We start from the raw sequence: 15,965 nt of genomic DNA on the forward strand, positions 1-15,965 counted from the left end.
CCCAACGTTAAAAGAATCAATACATATTTTTGGGTGAAAGCAGAAAAAGAGAAACGGCAAGGAGATAAAGAATCTGTAAACCAGTTTGAAGGAGACATGAACAATAATGGAACAAGAAGGCTTGGGTTGAGTGGGGTCAGATAAGAGGGCAGGGTAGACGAGGGAGCGTGGGAAAGGATAACAACTCTACAGGCCTTTGAAAGGCCAAATGCAAACCTACTACTGTAGAAGCTTCCTCAAATAGATGTATATATATAAAGAGCTTAAATGGAGTTAGCCTACAAAGAGAGTATCATGTCTCTCCCAAGCACCACAGGCTATCAAATTAAAAACCCAGTGGAATGCATGGATGCCCGCGCCCTGCAAATACCACAGGTCACTGGGACTGCTGCTGGTATTCTCCAGAACATTGCTAAAGACATTTGAGTCACAGAGCATGAAAAAAAAAAAATCACATTGGTATTTACCTGGCAGTTTTATTCCTACAGGTGCTAAAAATGCTACCTCTGTTATCTACCACCAGGGGGAGGGGTGGGGGAGGGGCAGAGTCATCAGCAGCCTTGCTCTGCTGTGAGCCCCAGAGTCTACAGGAGCAAACAGCCTAGAAAGAAACGCCAGCCAGTGCAAGAGTAGCACAAATTCTATGGTAACAACCAACCGCTTTCTGATTGGATTAAGGCCCACTATACAAGACGGAACTCATGTTCAGCAACTTCATCCAGGCCAGGACCCGGTGACTGGGGTAGATGGCAGGCCCTAGGGGAGAACCGACCACTGTTATTGTGCTAGATGAACACAGTATCAAACAGCCTCCTACGTGCTTCCCTCTAGCTCTGGAGATCACTCACATCTTCTAACACAGAAAGCCACATCGGCACCCCAGAACCTCCTCCCGAGGTTCCATCATTGTGTAAGAAGAGGTAGAAAGACTGTAGACGTCAAAAGTTAGGGAGGACTACTACAGAACAGTGCTGTCCAGACAGGGCAGGGCAGATGCACACACACACACACACACACACACACACACACACACACGTGAGCGTGCATTCATGACAGCTATGACCGCACACCCAAGACCTGCACAAGATCAAGCCCACCAAAAATCTCATATTAAGTCAGGAGGTTGTCACTGCACATCTTTAATCCCAACACTTGGGAGGCAGAGGCAGGCGGATTTCTGTGAGTTCAAGGCCCTACGTAACAAGTTCTAGTTCGGTCACACTACAACCCTGACAGAGAAACCCTGTCTCAAAAAACAAAAACAAACAAACAAAAAACTCTGATGTTGGACAGGGAAAGGAGTCTCAATGTCCTACCCCTACCTGAGGAGTCATTGAAAACTGAGGACCACCGGGAAAGAGTGAGTCCCTTTTCTTCAGGGACACAGTCCCGGAGAGGCTACCGAGCTCCAGAAGATGGTCCTATGCCCGTGCACAGAGAGCACCAAGTGAACTTAGGGAGTTTAAAACAGAGCACACAAGACTGGGGAGAGAGAGTGGTGGAGGGCAGAGGACAACCTGTTACACACAAAATTCTCAAACAATAAAAGGAAAAAACATTTTAATGCTCCCTCCCCCCAGCCAAAAAAAATTAAATCACAGAGGATGCTGGGATAAATGGACTGTGTTTTGTGGAAGAAATCTGAGTGTGTTTAAATGAAAGATATTAGGAAAATTTCTCAGAGCTAGAAAAAACTTGAGGTTATTTCTTAAAAATCACAAGAAAACAGTTCCATTTTTTTTATTTCTAATTTTATCTTTAAATTTACTTTTTAAAATACTAAGTTTTGTTAGGGCTTTCACTCCTTGTGCCAAGATTTCCACTTCTGTAACCTGAGGTTAGCATAAAACCAGCTGTTTCTGCCCCAAACCAGAGCTTTATTTTCCCCTTTGGTTATTTCATGCTGGAAGGGGTTCTTATTAACAACTATACATGTCTAAGATCTCCTGAGCAAACTGGGAGCAGGGGGAGGAGGGTAGAAGGGGAGAGGGAAAAGGCATAGCTCATTAAGAACAATAGAAAAGAACACTAGCCAGGCAGTGGTGGCACACACCTTTAATCCCAACACTCGGGAGGCAGAGGCAAATGGATCTCTGCAAGTTCGAAGCCAGCCTGGTCGACAAGAGCTAGTTCCAGGACGGGCTCAAAGCTAAAGAGAAACCCTGTCTTGAACCCGCCCCCCCAAAAAAGAACACTAAAAAATTCAATTATATACATGTCTGATGGATGAAGCAAGTATCCCTTGACAGATGGAAGCTGCCTGAAAACTCCTAAGGTGTTAACTAATTCATGTAAGATCATACAAATCCCCTTTTTAAAAAAGAGGATAGGTGTATTTGGGGCTGACAAGATGGCAAATCAGGTGGAGGGTGCTTGTCACCAGGTCTTAAGATTGCACCTGAAGTGCAAGGTGGGAAAGAAAGAATTAACTCTCTCAAGTCGTCTTCTGGCCTTCACATGTGCACCATGGTGTGTGTGTGTGTGTGTGTGTGTGTGTGTGTGTGTGTATGAGGGTGTGCACACATGAGCACATGGTGGGGAGGCATACACACAAACACAGGCACACAACAGCACACACCCACAGAAATGAATGTAAAACATTAAAAAAATGCTGGTCTTTTTTTTAAATGTGTGGTGCATAGCAATATAGAAACACAAAAAAATGTTTCAGAAGAAAAAGTCAGACACACACTCTACCCAGCAGACGACAGTATCTGGATATAAAGTACCAGAGTGTGCAGAACTGAACAGTGTAATCGAAGCTACCTCAGTGGTGGAGGAACAAAACCAGCGTGAGTTTACACTCTTCCTGGAGAGAAACAAGAAAAATCACAAAACTTCCAGGCAGAGGAGGACGTGACTGGCGACGTCACACAGCTCTGACATTCCATTCTGAAGCTGGACGGGGGCACTCAGATTTTTAAAACAAGATTCTGTTTGCCTCGTATAGACACCTCATTTGCATACTCTTCTGTAGGTATGAAGTATTTCCACGTAACAGAGAGCACAGCTTACTAATGCAACGGAGAGGAGAGGCGCTTCACAGTGCTCACGGGTCATGGAGGCAAAGCGTTGACTGATCTTTCTTTTGTTTTCTTTCCTTTAACCAGATTTAACATTCAATCTACTTTTAGGATGACCACAGGGAAATTCTGCTGGCTATCTACACTGTTAAAAGGCGGCTTCCTTGGCCTAGTGGTGGTGGCACACATCTTTAATCCCAGCACTTGAGACTCAGAGGCAGGCAGATTCCTGTGAGTCTGAAGCCAGCCTGCTCTACATAGAGCTAGTTCCAGGACAGGCTCCAAAGCTACAGAGAAACCCTGTCTCAAAAAACAAAGACAAACAAACAAAAAAAAGTGGTGGGGGGGCTTTCTCCTTTGAAATAGGCATCGTTTCTAATGCCTAATGCTGTTACTTCAAACGGGGCATTCATATGATACTTCTAATATGCTTGTAATCTATCTTCTGAATAGACACTAAATCTTTTAAAAGGTTGTGTGACATTAGCTATGGATCAAATTCCTGGGCACGGCTGGAAACAGAGTTCAAACATGAGTTCTTAGAGGACGTTGCAGGCAGTTCAGCAACAGGGTGAATCTTCAGGCATAACAAGAGAAACATAATTCTGTGCAATTTATTATCCATGCTATTTCCAGTAAAAGTTACGGAAGCTCCTGGAAAACTCCATACAACCCACAGACTAGAGATGCATACAAGAGATAGCTTAGAGTAGCAGCCAAGCTCGTTCATTCTGCAGACATGGAAACAGGAGCATAGGAAGGTGAACCAGCTTAAGGAAAACAAGCTGGGAGGACAGTCTCCCAACTGCCATCCACTGTTCCTCTCAGGCCGCGGCATGACCCCCTCAACACTACTGCGTGACAAAAAGAACCTGCAGTGTTTCAAATTGTTCCTCTTACAGGCAAGCATCTTCTGCCTTCAGCCCACTCTCTTCCTGGCCCACTGAGGCAGTCTGACACATTCACGTCATGAAATCAGAGGCTGGAGAGGTGGCTCAGCAGTTAAGAGCACTGGCTGTTCTTCCAGAGGACCCAGGTTCAATTCCCAGCACCCACAAGGCAGCTAACAACCTTCTGTGACTCCAGTTCCAGGGAATCTGTCGCCCTCTCCTGGCCTCCACAGGTATGGCACAAACATGGTGTAGGCAAAATATCCGCACACATAAAATAAGATAAAAAACTGGAAACCTAATATAGTTTTTGAAAAATCAGCACCAAAGATGACAATGAACTTTCCCCTTTCAATGACTGTGAAACTAGAAGTCCAAGCACACTCACGGCACCTCACCCGCCCTCCTGTCTAATCTGGACTAGGTCCCACTCTTCCTTACTAACACACTGCTAATCTCCCTAACTGCAACCACACCCAGATTCTGTAGTCACAGAGCACAATAAGGAAAAGAAGAATAAACATAAAAACAAGATGGACTGACACAAAGGACGATCTTACATTCCCATGTGGCATAGGCTTATTCTCAGTAAGGGCTTAAATTTAACAAATATACTCAAGTACTTTTACTTCAGCCACTAAATAAAATAACCAATCCACGAAACTCTAAGAGCTCATTATATTATGTACAGCAACAGCAGATAGTTACGGCCGAACAGTGAGTGCTGGAAGTGTGCCAAACAAATCCCATCTTAAAGTCATATTACAGACCTGGGAAGGAAGCCTGAAAACACAGATTTTTTAAGTATACTGACTTTGTCTCCTCATACTCAAGATTATTTCATAACCCAGTCTCAGCCAGCGCATCTCCTGGCTGAAAATAAAAAAATAAAATAAAAACTGGTGGCCGCTCCTGTGGAAGGATTTTGAGGAATTTCCTTTGGTTCAACAGTTAAGGAGAGACGATGACCCAGGGGACGCTGAATCCAGGACATCCCTGGGAATACCCACAAAGCCAGTAAATCGTAACTTTCACGTGTGCGCTCTGTGAACATACATGTAGGCTTTATATTCAAAGCTGAGTTTCCGGACTTTACAGTAGCGATCTACTGTTGTGCGCTCTCTCCGTCAATTGCCAGAACTGCAGCTGTTAGCATATGGGAGTGTTTTTGGTTCCTTTCCTTTAGAGATGAAGATATCATTCTTTTTGTTTCTTTTTTATTGTTTTTATTGAGTTATATATTTTTCTCCACTCCCTTACTTTCCTCTCCCCTCCCTTTTACCCTCTCCCATGGTCCCCATGTTCTCAATTTACTCAGGAGATCTTGTCTTTTTCTACTTCCCATGTAGATTAGATCCATGTATGTCTCTCTTAGGGTCCTCTTTGTTGTCTAGGTTCTCTGGGGTTGTGAACTATAGGCTGGTTTTTCTTTGTTTTATGTTTAAAAGCCACTTATGAGTGAGAACATATGATAATTGTCTTTCTGGGTCTGGGTTACCTCACTCAATATGATGTTTTCTAGATCTATCCATTTGCCTGCAAATTTCAAGATGTCATTTTCTCTGCTGTGTAGTACTCCATTGTGAAAATGTACATTTTCCTTATCCATTCTTCTGTCGAGGGACATTTAGGTTGTTTCCAGGTTCTGGCAATGACAAACAATACTGCTATGAACATAGTTGAGCACATGTCCTTGTGGCACAATTGAGCATCCTTTGGATATATACCCAAAAGTGGTATTACTGGGTCTTGAGGAAGGTTGTTTCCCAGTTTTCTGAGAAATCGTCATACTGATACTTATAGGGACTATATCAGCTTGCACTCCCACCAGCAATGTGGGCATGTTCCCTTTACTCCACATCCTCTCCAGCATAAGTTGTCATCAGTGTTTTTGAATCTCAGAGCTGTTTTGATTTGCAGAAGAAATCATTCTTAATACTACATTCTGTACATAAACCTGTCACTTCCCACATGTGAAGACAATGCACTGCCTTTAAAAACTCAGAATCAGGACAGAACTACTAGTCTGGAGGATGGGCCCTGAGAACACACATTCCAGGCCACCTTCAATCGGCTCTAGGTGTCAACAGTCTCTACAATTCACATAAATAAAGCCTCACATGAAAGGTATTCCCTGAGTATCCCCTGTCATAAATGATACTAATTATTATAATAGTGTTAATAATAATTCCATGTTAGATATTGCAGTAAGCAACGTCCAGCTGTAATTCATGATGTATCCCACCCTCTGTGGTTGGGAGTATAGCTCAGTGGTAGAGCACTCATCTTGTGTTCTGGAGGGCCTGCGTTCAATCTAACACCACGTGTGTGTGTGCGCACACGTGCATGTGTGTGTGTGTGTCCAGGACACATATGTCCCATGTCAACAGAGCTGGGCTGCCAGCTCTCATGTGCTCACTGTTCTCTGTACTTGTCAACTCAAGTCTAAGTCTCTGAACCTCGTTTATTTCATTTTGGACAAAATATGTGTTGTTGGTTTTTTTACTCTTTTAGAGGCCCGCCACCCAACTCCCAAATAAATGCACAGAGACTTATTCTTACTCATGAATGCCTGGCCTTTGCTTGGCTTGTTTCTAGCCAGCTTTTCTAACTTAAATTATCCTGTTTCTCTTTAATTATGTTTTGCCTGTGGGCTTTTTACCTTTCTTTATTCTAAGATATCCTTCCTTCTCACTCCATGGCTGGCTATGTGGCTGGGTAGCTGGCCCCTGGCATCCTCTTCTCCCTTCTCCCCTTCATTTTTTTTTTCTCTCAAGCCTAGATTTCTCTTCCTATTTATTCTCTGCTTGGCAGCCCCACCTATTTTTCTCTCCTGCCTTGCTATTGGCTGTTCACCTCTTTATTAGACCAATCAGGTGTTTTACAGGCAAAGTAACAGCTTTACAGAGTTAAACAAATGCAATATGAAAGAATGCAACACATCTTTGCATCATTAAACAAATAGTCCTCAGACTAAACCAATGTATCACATCTTAAACGAATATTCCTCCACCACAACAAAAAAGATATTCCCTGAGCTTTGCTTCAAACATCAGTGCACTGTCCTAAAGCTTCTACAACTCCCACAATTGAATATTTGGAGTAGACATACCAGATAGCCATGTTTCTCCAGGAGAGTGGCCAGGGTGGCTAACTCCAGGGTACAGAGGCCATGCAGGTGAGAACAGGTAACACAAACAGGGCGATCATGTCTTACAGCTTGTTGTTTTGTTTTGTTTTGTTTTGTACACAGGGGAGTGGTGTGGTTGTTGGCTTCACCATGTATTTTAGACTAAGAGGATGTCAGAAAGTATTTAGAGATAAATAAGCTGACCATGGCGACGGAAAGTGCCCCTAAGGCAGAGTCAGCGGAGAACTGAGAATACTCCATTCTGTCTCCACTACCTGCACGTCCTTTGGGGGACGATAAAAGGAGGGTCTAGGAGGGATGTGAGACAGAATGTGTGTCCAGAACTAACCGAGTAAGTTAAAGTCGAGTTATGAGGATGGTGGGAAGTAGCAGGCCCACTCTCAGGCTACGGCATTGTGGATGCAGCGTCTGGCACCTAGGCCTCCTCTGTGTCGTATGAGGGATTAGAAAAGTCATGTTCCGTCAGCCAAGCAGCTCACAGACGGATGCCAGGCAGGGCGGAGGGGACCTCTTTTAAAGCCCTATCAAGTTCTGTCTTCTTTAGGGGGCCTTCCCAGATCCCTCCTTGCATACGAGCCAGCCAGGCCTCTTGCCTTCCCTGCCAGCTCTCCTCATTCACACGTTTGATTTCCAGCCCTGTTTCCTCCCCTCCAAGCCTCAGCCACACACGATACACTACACACTTGCACGGAAAAGTCCTATCAGCTCCAAAAATCAGAAAGGATCTGAAACTAACGCTCATTTTGATCCATTTACAAACCTGTTCTGAGTTCACATTCTCTCGGCCACCTAGGCTTAGCACGTTCCCCGCAGCTTTGATCTCCCTTCTTTCTCAATACCCAGGTAAAGGTTGCGGCCCACTGCACCTCGGCAATGCTTCCCCCACCCCACTGCCACGCCCTAGTTCCAGTCTTTATTCTTGAAAAACCTCTCACGTTGCTTCTTATTCACCCAGTGGTTTCCCTGCCAATTTCGACTCATCCCGTGAACTGTTAGAAACGCAACCTGCATTTCAGCTCCGATTGTGACATTTCAGGGATCAAGACACTCCAATTTCATGGCTTATTAGGCCAGTCCAAATTTCCGGGCCTAGCATGACGTGTCTTGCATGCTGTGAGCCAAAACAAATTCTCCACCTCTTTATTCTCACACTCTCCCTCTTTGTAGCTACTCCATTTCGTTTGCATGCGTTCTGTGCGGTACAATGCCATGTGCTCAACCAAAGCCGACCCCTCTCCCCACCTGAGCTTGCTGTAACCTCCCCACCTGCATCACTTTAGCTGATGGGGAAACTGCCTATCCTTCACATATTCTTCAATGTCCACACAAGAGTGTTCATGGAAAAGCTTACAAAACCTAATAAGTGAAACGATTAAGAAAGAATAGTGCACCTGTGTTCCAATATCAAGGAGGAAGGTGGTGGTGGGTGTGGGGGTTTCAGAAGGCTGAAAGTCAGAATCAGTATAACTGAGACTATGCACGCCAGAGCGCTAAGCGCCTTCTCAGAATTAAAGGCGGCCCACCAGCCTGGCACACGATGAATACATACGGTCTTAGGTGGCACACGCTTTTATAGACGCTAGCGGAAGTTAAGATTCGATTAGATACAGAAGGATTCACAAAACAGAATCTGACAAGAGGCCATAAATAACCACGTCAACCACTATGAAAAGTGGGGCAGCAAGCCAAACCTCTTGAACTCCTGCTCCCTAAATTATGTATATTTCGAATGTCTCTACCATTTACATACTCCTAGTGAATTTACATAAAGAGCCACTTGGACTCAACATTTTAGTTGGTGGATTCCTGAAAAGTGACAATGGTGGCCTACAGAAGGAACGGAATGATGGCTATCATACAGGGTTACCACCATTCTGTCACAGGCCAAGCGCCTAGTTCCTAAGTGTAACGTGCACTCAGTGACTCCCCGCAGGGTTCCTCCTCGGCATTCCTGCAGGAGGAACTGCGTGAGGTCTAGTGCCCCGGGGCTGGAGAGATGGCTCAGTGGTTAAGAGCACTGTCTGCTCTTCCAGAGGTCCTGAGTTCAATTCCCAGCAACCACATGGTGGCTCCAAACCATCTGTAAAGAGATCTGGCGCCGTCCTCTAGAGTGTGGGTATAAATGGAGGCAGAAAGTTGTATACATAATAAATAAATCTTTAAAAAAAAAAAAGAAAAAAATGAGGTCTAGTGCCCACTAGGGTGTCGTCCACTCTGCACACTACAGTCAAGAGGAAATGCCCGGCAATGGACTAATTACCCTGGGCCGACAGTAATGGCGCACGCCTTTAACCCCAGCACGTGGGAGGCAGAGGCAGGCGGATCTCAGTGAGCCCAAGGCCAGCCTGGTCTACAGAGCAAGGTCCAGGACAACCAGGGCTACACAGAGAAACCCTGTCTCAAAAATATATATATATATTTATATATCACATGAAATATATATATATATATCACATGAAAAGGCCAACTCAAACTCTCTACATAACACTATAATTAAATGAGACTGTAGGGGAAATCTAGACCAACTATGTGACCCAAACTGTATATCAGGATCTTCTCCTCGGCGGAACTAAGATTGAGCAAATTTAATTAGCTTTCTGTCTGTGGGGAACAGACGCAGAAACAGAATAAGAGCTGCTGAGAAGCAACACGTAACTGCTGGGGAACATTATTTTAAGCCGTGTTGCTTTTGTCTACTCTGCATTTGTTTAACTTTGTGAAGCTGTGATTCCTTGCCTCTCTAAAACTCCTGATGGTCTAATAAAGAACTGAATGGCTGGTAGCAAGGCAGGTGATAGGCAGGGCCGGCAAGCAGAGAGTATAGAAGAGAAAGGAGGAAAAGGGAATAAGAGAGACCAAGGAGAGGAGGATGTCAGGAGCCAACTACCCTGTCAGCCACGGAGTAAGAGTGAAAGTAAGATTTACAGATGAGAAAGATAAAGCCCAGTGGCAAATTTAATAGAAGGGAAATTTTACGTTAAGAAAAGCTGGCTAGAAACAAGCCAAGCTAAGGCCATGAATTCATAACTAAGAATAAGCCTCTGTGTGTGATTTATTTGGGAACTGGGTTTTGGGCCCCTCGAAAAGTCAGAAGAGTAAAACATCACACAACAGGTAAGTGTGATCAGCAAAGAGCAGACACAAGAACAAAAGCAAAGGCAGCCAGAGAAGAGTGTAACAATGAAGGCAGGGGCAGGGAGAGTGCCAGGCTTTAGTTACTGTTCATAATCGTAGGCCCTAATAAGGTCGTCTGCACTTGGCTTCCAATGGTCTTCCAGTACATTCCTTTCCCCCTTCCTTCCTTTTGGCTAAAACTACTCCAGGTTTATTTCTGTCACTTGAAACAAGTAGTAATCAAGATCGTCCACAGTCAACTGACTCGTGCCTGCTCTCCTTTTTCTACATTCTCTTAAAGGCTTCCGAAAAAATTCCAGAAAGTTGAGCAACTGAATACACGCACAGGGAGCAAGGACCACAGTGGACATTCTACAAGGACCACAGTGGACATTCTACAAGGAGAATGAATTATGGCCCAGAGAGAAAATAAAGGGCGTTCAAGGCAAAGTTATGAGATCCAGGGGCAGCGGTCAGAAATTCTACTAAAGATGAAAAGGCTGCTGTCATTGTGCCCCTATCCAAAGGCAGGTTAACTATGACGATGACAGACTAGGGGATGGGACCAAGTCTTCTGAGAGGTAGGGTTATAACGCAAAGCCTCAGTCTAGGGGATTTCATTTGGAAGATTCCCCAGGTAACTAGCAACAGGCATTCCGAGGGCAGGAAGTATTGAGTGTACTCTGGTGTCGCCTCTGACCCAAATACCAAAAACAGAGTTATCAGATGGGGCCAGAGGCTTCGGTTTACCTGCAGCGAGCAGGCAGCCATTTGCCAGAGACAAAGGCAGCACTTCCTGGTTTTAAAGGAAGGGGCTCTGGTCAGGTCTGTCAGGCCAATCCTGAGGGCAGATGGGACCCTCAAGGCTGAAGCCACGCCCCTCGGACCTGACTACCTCTAGACCAGTTTGACGTGTGGAGCAAGCCACAGACTGACTGGCAGGTGTTTGAAGGAATGAAGGGGGTGGCTCTGCGGGGTTATGCAAACACAAAGAGTAATTCGGAATCCTGTAGTTAGAAGGCGTTTTCAGAAAAGGCAGCTAAACTTTGGAACCAAAATCATCAACCCAATCTGCAACTGCAATGTCAAAAATATACATATTTATAAAATATATACAAAATATAATATATATAAATATATGCTCATAAATATGAGAATAAAATCAAAGAACTCTAGTTATGATGGAGCTCAAAGGCATTATTTACCAACTTTGTTTTCTGATGCTTTAAAACCTATGTTTGCTGATTAAGTGAAAAATACATCGGAAAAACTGATGGATTCTATTTTGAGGTAGGTTTTAGACTTCGTTTTTGTGGGGGTTTTTTGTTTTTTTGTTTGTTTGTTTGTTTGACAGTCTGACTGTGTAGCCGTAACTGGCCTAGAACTTGCTATCCAAACCAGGCTGAGCTCGAACTCACAAAAATCTGCCTGCCCCAGCCTCTGAGGCCAAGGAGGTGTCCCAGCACACTGGGCATTAGACATTCTCACTGCTCTAGTAAAAGCACAAGGACTTCTGATTAAAGCATTGGAACAAGTACATAGAAAAGTTGAAAACAAGACTTCGATTCAAAATCTAAACGACACTGTATGCTGCAACCGTGGCAGACAGGCAGTCAGGCACCATGACAAAAATTCAAATGGCAAAGAGCTACTGTATTTATTATAATCCACATAGGGAACTATTAAAAGCATCAAAAATTTGATTGGTATATCAGGTAGGAACAAAATTTTAAAACTATGTTTAAACAGTCCAACTATAAACTCAGTGTTCCAAAAGCTGGCAAAAGGCCACAGTACAGTTGATTTTGGTCTTCAAAGTCTGCTTGACCACAGGCAATAAGCAAGTCAACATATCAGACATACAGAAATAATCATTCATATGATCCCTTCAGCACAGTCTGTCCCTTACCATCCAGGCCAGGTTTCAGAAATTCACAGATAAATTGAGCAGTCAGAATCTGCTGACTCCCAAGAAGGACTTGGGAATATAAAAGTGGCTCCTGGATTGTGAGTCTATGAAAGGTCCTTTCTGAAGAGTGATTCAGGAATGAACATAAAACTGCTGTCATCGCTAACCTGAGCACTGACAAGTGCACATTCAGTACCTTTTAACCGCCTGTCGTCTCTGGAAACAACTTCGGAAACTCTAGAACCCTGAGGGGTTGTTTGTTTGTCTTGGTTTTGGTTTTTGGGGACAGGGTTTCTCTGTGTAGCTTTGATCACTTGCTCTGGCCTTGAACTCACAAATATCCACCCAGCACTGCCTCCCAAGTGCTGCGATTAAAGGCGTGGAGCACCACAGCCCGGCTAACCCTGCAAATAGTTTATGTGTAAAATTTTATACATAAAACTACTCTTTAAAAACCTACTTTGTCTCTCACGCTGCACAGGGTGCAGTCAACTGCCAGCCAACGTGTGTCCCAGTTAACCAAATCTCATTGATGGTTCAGTCCATCGATATCCAAACAGCAACCAATTAATATCTCCCAAGTTATCCCAGTTCTCAATAATTAAAATGTTTTGTCGTGCCAGACAAAAGAACCAAGCCTTGATTAGTTGACCCTGTCCAAATTCAAGAGCCCCTGCAACTCCATATTTCCCTCAAAATCTTCCCCCACGCTTCAAATAATTGGGGTTTTTTGATACTAAAGTGAGAAGAAAAAAAAAAACTTCCTAGCACTTTCCACATGATCCAAAGAAAATTCTTTTAATACCTTATTGTTTAGCCTTCAGAATTACTTCACTTACCGCATAACCTACAAAGGCAGAAACAGCACTTTTTATTCTGATAGTTTGACTTGAAATAGCCCAATGGAAAAGTTTTGTTTTATAAAAAAAAAAAAAAAAAATTCACATGCTTGTTTCCACTTGAAAACAAAACAAAACTGTTACCTGCTCCTCTGGGGTTTGGCTGGATTTGGGCCTAAGAGATGCCAGCCCCGCCCGGCGCACCCCTCTCCCCGGGATGGGGACAGGATGTGGAGGGGGGGTGTATCGCGGGCCTGGTGGCCTCTCCCACGTTCCCACGCCCCGGCCCGTTATCCCGGCCGCCGCTGACAGCGGAGGCCCCAGCCGAACGAAGCGGAGCGCGCCCGCCCCAGGTGCTGCAGCCCACGCCCCCGGTCACCCCACGGAGTCACCCCGGGCGGGGCCCGCGCTCCCGCGGCTCAGGTTCGCGGTGGGGGACGGGTAAGGTGTCAGCGCGGCGGCCGGCTGGGCTCGGACTCCCGCCTGACCTCGTTCCGCGCTGTCCCTCGGTGGGACGCGTCCCTGGGAAGCCACCCGGGCTCTGCGGCCGGAGGATGACGCTGGAGGCTGGGAGGCTGCGAGGGCGCTCCCGGGGTGGGGGGGGGAGAGGAGTTCGGGTCCCAAGCCTGACTTCGGAGGGGTCGGAGGGCCGGATGGGACAGGCGGGGTTGGCAGACTCACCGGGCAGTGTGCTGGCCGCGGCCGTAGCCAGGCAGAGACAGAGGCAGAGCGCGAGAGGGCGCGGGAGGGTCCGCCGCACACTCCGGGGCAGACGAGCAGCCGCCTCTGTCCGCCTCCCTCCTCCCTCCCGGCTCCGGGCGACAGACGGGGCGGCGGAAGGCATGACGGGAAATTCCTGGGCACGGGCGGCCGAGTCCAAATATGAGCATAGGAGCCGAGCGAGGGAGGACCGCGGAGCGCGCCGGCCGCGGACGGGGCCCGCTGCCCAGAGCGCGGCGGTCGCCAACTCCCGCCTCCTGCGCCGCCTCCACGGCCCCGAGTGCCAGCCCTGCGGGGGACCCGGGACTGAGCCCCCTCGGAGCCTCCACCGGAGACCCTAGACAGCCGAGGACCTGTGGGATGACGTGTCGGGATCAAAGTTCTGGCCTGTTCCGAAGATTGAGAGGTGCCAGTTAAGGTGTGACATGAGCGCGCCTAAGTGTACTGAACACCCATAATACAGAGAACCACCGCCTGTTTCCCTTGGGGGTCCCCACCACTCCAGTGTGTGTGTGTGTGTCCCCAGGTGATAGGGTCCTCCCCACCCCGTCACTGTGTGTTTGTGTCCAGGTGAGAGTCCTCATAATCCCACTGTGTGTGTGTGTGTGTGTGTGTGTGTGTGTGTGTGCATTGCGTGCAGTGAGATCAGCAAAAGGGCATCCCCTGAACTTTTATTTGAACACCATATATGGAGTCAAAGCGGGCTGACGGGAAAAGTTTCCACACCAGCTAAATGCTAGCTTACACCAACCTTTACTCATAGCCACACACACACACACACACACACACACACACACACACACACACGCTTTGTATTTATTGCAGACTGTCCAAAGTGTAACGCGGAAATGTATTCAAAAGGAGCTACCTCTGATGACCAAAGTGTCCCAGATGTTTAATTACAGGCCAAGCACGTGACTACCTAACTTTTCTTTGGCGCTAACTCTACAGTTAATCAGATCCAAATGACCCTTGGCCTCTCAAGACAATGTAATTATGTCTTAATTACTATAATATATATTTCTGCCAAACAAATTTTTGACAGGGTCTGGAAATGTGGGATGTTATACAATTACTTCTCAATATATTAAGATGCTTGAAGAAGTGTGATTAATTGAGGCAAAACACTTAAGGGGTAAATGTCAAACAGATTTAGAGAGTGGATTATTTTAACATGAACTAAAGGGAGATAATTTGTACATCACACTGTGCTTGAAAATGCTTTATTTGAAAGTTAGTAAACCCCATTCCCAAACAAACTCAATTCTGGCAAAGTATGAAGGCCCATAAGCCAAAAACCCAGTGCATTTGCAACTGGCTGCCCCTAAAACATCTGGCATTGAAAAATATTATGTTCCATGACTTACACCCTACAAATGGGCAGATTTCAGTTCATGTACTAGCAATGACAGCGGATCTAAGGACAAATGGCTAAGGAAACTCAGAGTGACTGTGCTGTAATAGAGCAAACACAGCCTTCGAAGGACCCTTTAATATTACTATTATTTATTTATTTGATATTACTATTCAGCTGTGTACCCAGAACATGGACAGCTGGAATAGAGTGGGAAACTTGAGTATTCTCTCTCTCTCTCTCTCTCTCTCTCTCTCTCTCTCTCTCTCTCTCTCTCCCTCCCTCTGTTGAAGCTTGTACTATATAAGCAGTTGTTTTTCTCCTATTTCCCCAGCAGCAACTAGCAGTCTTTCCCCCAACAACTATAAAGAGAGCAGCCATTTATAAACTGAAGACAGGGACGCTCTGCATAGAGGAGAAGCACTGTCAGAGGAAGGTGGCGATTGTGTCTAGGCGTATGACGGTCAGATACAAAGCCGTAAGACAGCGACATCATTACAGAGCAGTTTGTGTCCGCTGGGGTGGGGAGTTAACGATCACTTTGCCGGCTTCACCTGCCAAATGTTACTTTAAATGCCCGCCCGAATTAAGTATGTTAAGGAGGAAAAAGAAGTCTCAAGTTAATGGGTGTATAGTAAACGCAGGTACTAAGCTAGACACCTCACATCTGATGCCTCTTTTGAATCCTGCCAATCCTGTACACTTGGTATTTCTGTCTGTTTCGCAGTTATATAGACTGAGGCACAGACATAGAACTTACTCCAGAAGCGGGTGAAGTAGTGCTGGAATTCAAGCCCCGATGGACAGAGTCTATACACCATTTTACCATGTAATTATGGTCTGTTTTCTTGACATTAAAAAGAAGAAGAATAAAAGAGGTAACTTCAAAGAGTGTTTCCCTTAGGTTCTTGTGTTTTTAAGTATCCGGCAGACACTCAGGCTGTCTCAGGTCCGGAGGAAAAGAC

The 15,965-nt window shown here is 45.6% G+C and overlaps 1 protein-coding gene across 2 annotated transcripts in view; it reads right to left on the reverse strand.

The window, feature by feature from the left end:
• The window catches only part of Msrb3 (methionine sulfoxide reductase B3), a 120,911-nt gene extending 107,006 nt beyond the window's left edge, over positions 1-13,905 (reverse strand). For both annotated transcript variants that reach the window (XM_050165509.1, XM_050165508.1), the window contains exon 1: positions 13,608-13,905. In XM_050165509.1, coding sequence (XP_050021466.1) covers positions 13,608-13,770 — 163 coding nt within the window. In that variant the 5' untranslated portion in view covers positions 13,771-13,905. The remainder of the gene's footprint in view (positions 1-13,607) is intronic.
• Positions 13,906-15,965: the final 2,060 nt, after the last annotated feature.

The sequence above is a fragment of the Alexandromys fortis genome, unplaced genomic scaffold (genome assembly GCF_014885135.2).
Source record: "Alexandromys fortis isolate MF-2015 unplaced genomic scaffold, M_Fortis_MF-2015_v1.1 scaffold_154, whole genome shotgun sequence".
Classification (NCBI taxonomy): domain Eukaryota; kingdom Metazoa; phylum Chordata; class Mammalia; order Rodentia; family Cricetidae; genus Alexandromys; species Alexandromys fortis.